Source organism: Anguilla anguilla, chromosome 19, assembly GCF_013347855.1.
Source record: "Anguilla anguilla isolate fAngAng1 chromosome 19, fAngAng1.pri, whole genome shotgun sequence".
NCBI lineage: Eukaryota > Metazoa > Chordata > Actinopteri > Anguilliformes > Anguillidae > Anguilla > Anguilla anguilla.
Window position 1 is genome coordinate 10658128 of NC_049219.1, and position 6000 is coordinate 10664127.

Here is a 6000-nt window from a genome sequence, read left to right on the forward strand (position 1 = left end):
GGCAGGGATTTAGCCCATACATGGATTAAAACCCAGCCACCCTACAGACTGCACTACACTTAGCTAAAACACAACCAGCTGCTACTTTACACCCTGCAGGCCAGTAACCGAGCCCACAGAACAGCAAAAGCAGATGACACAGGTACCCCCTGAAGAACCCCAAGAGACCAGAGGGGGCGCTATGGGGCACTGAGGCATCATGGACGTTACTCCTCCCTCCCTAAGTGGCATATAGCCCAACTGTGCACAGCCAGTCAAAGCCTCTGAGGCTCTCGGCCAATGCTGACACTGATGAGATCAGGAACAGATTCATTGCATTGTAAGAATGTGCCATTTGAGAAGACAACAAGTTGCACTTTCATTAACAGACACAAGGGGGAAGTATGCCAAGGGCCACAACTGCTCTTCCAAACGATCTGTACCTGGACTATTGATAAATTGATTGATTGTTACATTATACAAACAAAATAGCTGAGCAATCTCTTTCTCTCCCTCTCCATGGCTACACAGTATGTGCATTTGGGTGCAATAAGGGTTGTTGAAGATGAAAGAAAATAAATAAATAAATAATCCCAACATGAGTTTAAAAAGTTAAATTATTTTCAAGAAGCAACTTTTATACTGTGTATACTGTTGCAAATAAATTGTTCACACCAATGTATTCATCACCTTTAAAACCCCATTAAAAACCACTTTTAACACAGAAGGTGATCCATAACTTACAATACATAATAATAATAAAGCTGAATTTGGAGTGTTAAAATCATAATGTTTATTTAATGATACCATGCCTATGCCAACTATTAAGTATTGTAAAACATTCAACCACTCGCCTATTAAAAGCTGTGGTGTACTGGGGATTTTTTAGAGCTGTAATTGAGATTCCAGCTCATAAAATATTAACAGTGCTCTCCAAATATTTATCTGACAAAGCTATTTAATCTAAGCAAGGATACTCATACTCAAATGGGGCATATTAAACTGTATGAACGTACTGTATGAAATCAGGTGCATACAGTATGTGCTCAAACAGAAAAAAAATAGAAATGACAATGTGTCATGCAAAAATCTCCAAAAAATGTATTTTATATACAAAACGATTAGTTTATTTATTTACTGAACCAAGACAGCATTATACTTTAAAAATGCGACATAATGAACCAGCTCTTTAAGTTGAGTTATGAGACATTTGCAACAAGAAACCATGCATGGACCTGAATGAGAACTTTAAAAAGTGTAAGAAAGCTAACATGACAAAAAGACGAAATTTTTGTAAAATAAATACATAAATAAATAAACAAACGGGGACGCAAGTTTGTATTACGACACATGCGATGTGTCCATGCTGGGCCTAAACGAGACAGTGTGGGGTTGTCAGTCGCTGTTTCAGCGAAGCCAATTTTCTCAGGAAGAAGAAGCACTGCTGACGACATTCCTGTGCCGGTGTCTCGGCTGGGAATGTCCCTGAGCACAATGTGCGGGGAAGTTGGTATCAAAAGTGATATCCTCTGCTTTCATTAGCACAAATGCCTGAAGGGCCAAAGCTCAGACAGGCTCGACACGATTTATCTTCGCGTTAACTGCTGGTACCCAATGAAACTATATTCCCTTTCCCGTTATTTTCCCAAGCACGCGACAATAAAATATAACCGTTATTTTCTCAGGTGTTCGCACAGCCAAACCATTTTTGGTGTTTCCCCACAGAGTGCATGCTATGAATAGGTGTTTGCAATCTTCACGGTAAGCCAATGGCGTGTGTATGTCTGATTAAAAGTGAAATTATTATTTTTTTTAATCCCGAAAACTCACCTTCACTTGGACATAAAGTGGTCAGCGTTGGTCTCCCCCCAGGGTCCATAGAGTACTTGGTCCAGTTTGAATACTTCTGGTCTGTTCGGAGGCCCACGCGTGGACCTTGCTTTCTCAGGTACATTGTCCAGTCTGCCAGCCCAAACGTCCCGTTCTTGTCGTAGCACCTCCACGCAGGTGCGACGCGGCAGTCGTTGATTGAGGTCAAACGCGCGTGGCGCGGTATAGACGTGCTCGTGTCGGCCCATAGACACTTGGAGGACAGAACATGCTGCAGCTTCATGTCATTTGTCCATCTCCAATGCTGATTGGGATTTTCCTTATTACATCTGCCAAAACGGACTGCCGTGTTGTGTGTTAGTAGGCATAACACCGTCCGCGTGTGGGCAATAAGGAAATCCTCTATAAGCAAAACAGAAATGTATGTCTTAAATGAAGACAATATTAACAGATAATCAGCAAATTAATTGCTTAATACCACTTTACTCTTAGTTTAACAAATTATGAATAAACACGAAAAGCGTGTCAATGGTCAAAATCATGAGGAACTATTGACAATTAACTGAAGAAACCAACAAGGAGAACAAATAATAATGCCATGTCATGATTAGCACAAGAGCATTAAACATATAAACACGTTCCGCACGTGCCAGCTATCTTATATTCACTCTTGCGCACAATTTGCTGTGGTGAAGCAGACTAGACAGCATACAGTTGCTGTGATTATGCAATTGTAAGAATAATAAAAGTTATGGCATTTTAGCTTAAAGTGAGGACACACTGAGCCAAACCATTTTTAGCTGAAGTAATCTGCTCAGCTCTGTACACACAAAAAAATCCATTCAGATGCAGTTTTATCACTTGTATATTGAGTTAATAAAATACCTTTTTCTATTATAATGCATCACCTAGTCTGTATTTCGTGAACTCAATGCTACAAATATTTTGTTATTTTAATAACACAACTTTAACAGCATTTTTATCATTGGAGAAAATGCACCATTAGTCTAATCTGACTATTAATTCATGTTTGCTTAAGGAGGCATACAAATGAAGTGTATAATCGCTCTTTTTCCAGTGAGTTATTGTTACTCGAGAAGGCAAAGATGAAAATCTGGACATGTTTCCGTTATTTCGGCCGAACCAGCCCCAACCTTCTGAGAGACCTATTGATACCTCCTGAATGTTTAATAACGTCGACAACAAATAATGGTCAGTCAGACAACGCGTTTTACTCACCTGTCTCGGCAAAACTCAAAAATATTATTAATAATACGGCCACAAATAAAGTATCCATTTTACGCGCAACAAGTTCCTCGCGTCCGCTGGTTTCAGATGAGCCAAGTTGAGGCGTCAAGAGGAAATGCGCCTTCAGGGGAAGAAAGTCAATGACGAGCGCTTCCTTCTATTCAACTGTTTTTTGGAGTTTCGTAGTAGAGCGCCATTTGAAACTCATCAACCTGGAAGTCTTCTCTTTTCGGAAATGCCACGGTGCATTGCAGATGTGCAAATGTACATGCAGCTGTGTTACCACTAACACTATAATTGTGCCCACAGCCGCTCTCCTGGGTTGCAGGGCGTTAACTGCTGCGCGTGTAATTCGGTTTAATAATGTGTTTTGGCCCCACAATCCCGAAAGCAGGTCATTTAAAATGCGCTGAGTATCACAGTTCCAAACGTTCATACAGTGTTTAAAAAAAAGGATTAGAATACCTTCAGAATCAAGGCAGAGACCTCCATTTTTATTTACTGAGGATAGTACCTGAAAAAGAAAACCCAATACAATGGGGGGGAAAAAACATTCACAACATTTAAAATTGTATCAGTTTATTGGCAGTACAGAATATAAAGTCAGCCGCTTAGGAAACAGCACAGAGTAGTCTGCGTAGAAGTACACTGCTCAGTCTATCCAAGGAAATAACATTTTTTTCCCACAAAGACATTATAATGACACTTGATTAAAAATCAGTATACAAATACACAGAACAATCCTTTTGAAAGCTTCATGGAATGGCTTGGTTTAGCACACCTGGGCTCCTCCTGAACGGCACTGAATACACCGTGTGAAGGCCTAAATACCCACAAACGGCCTTACTCTGCGGAGATGAGAAAAATGAGCATCAACTCAGAAATACAGCCACAATATCTGAGCTGCCAAAAGCTTTCTTTAACCGACCGTTGCCCTTCCACACCAATCTGCTCTTCTATTTTGAAGTTTCTTTTTCTGTCAAAGAAACAAAAGGTCAATATTAACCACAGACAAAACCCCAGGTGTGCTAAATACAGGCTCGCATTCCTTCCAGTCAGGGGCCACGCCCACAAACAGCCATTCCATTCGATTCGATACTTTTCCCCCCTCCTTGCGTGTCATTTGAGGCATACGTATGTACAGCATATCGATACCGATTATAAATAGTTTACAATTATAGTCATATTAGACGGTGAAAGTATCACAACATTCATCTGGATTAATAGTTTATAGGAACACAGGACTGGGATTGGCTCACGCAACCAGAGGCCCACACAGTGGATAATCGCTACAAACGGTAAACAGTATACATCAACATTTCTGGTTTATAAACACGAGTAAATGGGCATTGTGCATTGTACCTGCTACATGATCGTAATATAAACAGATTAATATCATCTTTTGAAACCTTTATCACTAATAATAATAATAGTAATAATAATATTTATAATAATAATAATAATAACAAATTAAAAAAACAATACATACAAAAATGTTTCCATAAAATTCTCATTGTCAGACAACAATCTTCCTTTCCTCCTATTTTGTAAAATTTTAAAGATAAAACACTTGCAGTCGTAGCAGCAAGATCTTATGTGGTAAAATGGTACGCCAGCCACATACCTTGTTAATAGCACTTTTTGCGTGTACCGTACACACGCCTCCACAATAAACGCACCGTACCGTAAATAAAGACAAGCATTCACAAGCAGATCACCTTCCTCTCGGAGCACGATCTCTCAGCGGGTAAAGGCCTGGTTACGCGAGGACCCGACGCGCATGGTGGGTATGCGGGTGTGCGTGCGCATCTGTTCGCACCCGGTTCGTCCGAGAAGCACGAAGCATAACTGTGAGTTGCTACCGGAATTTCGAGGCAGTTGGGGAGACAAGCACCTCAAAAAGAAGTTGATATACACCATTGGTCACGCACGCTAAAAATAATGGCACAAATATGCCGTAACACAACCTCTCACCGGATTTCTCTGTCTGTATACTGCATGTAGTTATGATGGCAGTTTAGAAAAAAATAATGATGTTACCCTGTAAAAAAAATAATGTTGAAGTTAAGCGGTAGGGGAGGTCATGCTCCTTAGTGTCGCTTATAAGGAGAAAGCCTCCTTCGCACATTCTTGCAATGTTTTAAAGTTTGAGATGCCTATGGCATGGAAACAACACCTATATTACAAACTTAGGTCAATATAGTGTGCTGCCATCTAGTAAAATAAACATGATACTACATAACAGGACTTTTGGGAACAGACTAGAGGTCTCTCCTTTAGCGTTCGCACCAGATGGGGATCTGAGAAGCACCACTTTGGGCCTTGTTCTTGTTGTACTTGTGAATGAGATTCGCAGTCGGTTAAAAAGACTCGGAAGTCGATTCAATTGGTCGTGAAAACAAGTGAATCACGCTTTGGCTTCCCGCAGCGAATGGCAGCTCTCGGAATGCAACCGTCCAATGGGATCATTTTTTAGCACCGAAAAACAGCTCATCGTGGCATTCCAAGATCTTACTTAATATCAACAAGCTGAAAAGCGACCAACTTGGAACAATATCATTTGTTTCCCAACTCTAAAGTTTAAATAGAGCATTTCTCCTACAAAACAGAGTTGGCTCATTAGACGGAGCAGAGGGTATAGACAGGTTTAATGTGCATGTGTTTGATAACTACAGTACAAATGCAATAAATGCACTCCCATGAAGTACATGCAAAAGCATCACGGCTCATAATCTCATACTGACAAGATTACGAGTTTAAAATCGTGAAACGTTTTTTGAAAATGTCATTTTACAAAAATATGATTACGTTTTCAGTTTCCGAAAGCTTTATACTTCACCTGACTACACCGTCAAATATTTGGATGTGATTTTAACCTTCATTAAGTACTGTGTATGTTTTTTTGGTATTTTACAAGGTAAAGTGTAATTCAGGGACAAACTG

At 40.0% G+C, this 6000-nt stretch overlaps 2 protein-coding genes across 3 annotated transcripts in view; both read right to left on the bottom strand.

The window, feature by feature from the left end:
- LOC118218847 (receptor-type tyrosine-protein phosphatase beta-like) overlaps positions 1-3242 on the bottom strand; it is a 49140-nt gene extending 45898 nt beyond the window's left edge. For both annotated transcript variants that reach the window (XM_035401581.1, XM_035401580.1), the window contains exons 1-2: positions 3049-3242; positions 1810-2211 (exon numbers count right to left, since the gene is read on the bottom strand). In XM_035401581.1, coding sequence (XP_035257472.1) covers positions 1810-2211; positions 3049-3106 — 460 coding nt within the window. In that variant the 5' untranslated portion in view covers positions 3107-3242. The remainder of the gene's footprint in view (positions 1-1809; positions 2212-3048) is intronic.
- A 377-nt stretch (positions 3243-3619) lies between these two features.
- ptprr (protein tyrosine phosphatase receptor type R) overlaps positions 3620-6000 on the bottom strand; it is a 44936-nt gene continuing 42555 nt past the window's right edge. The window contains exon 14 of the mRNA XM_035402181.1: positions 3620-6000. This exon is cut by the window's right edge and continues 1160 nt beyond it. The gene's annotated coding sequence lies outside the window, so the exon portion shown is untranslated.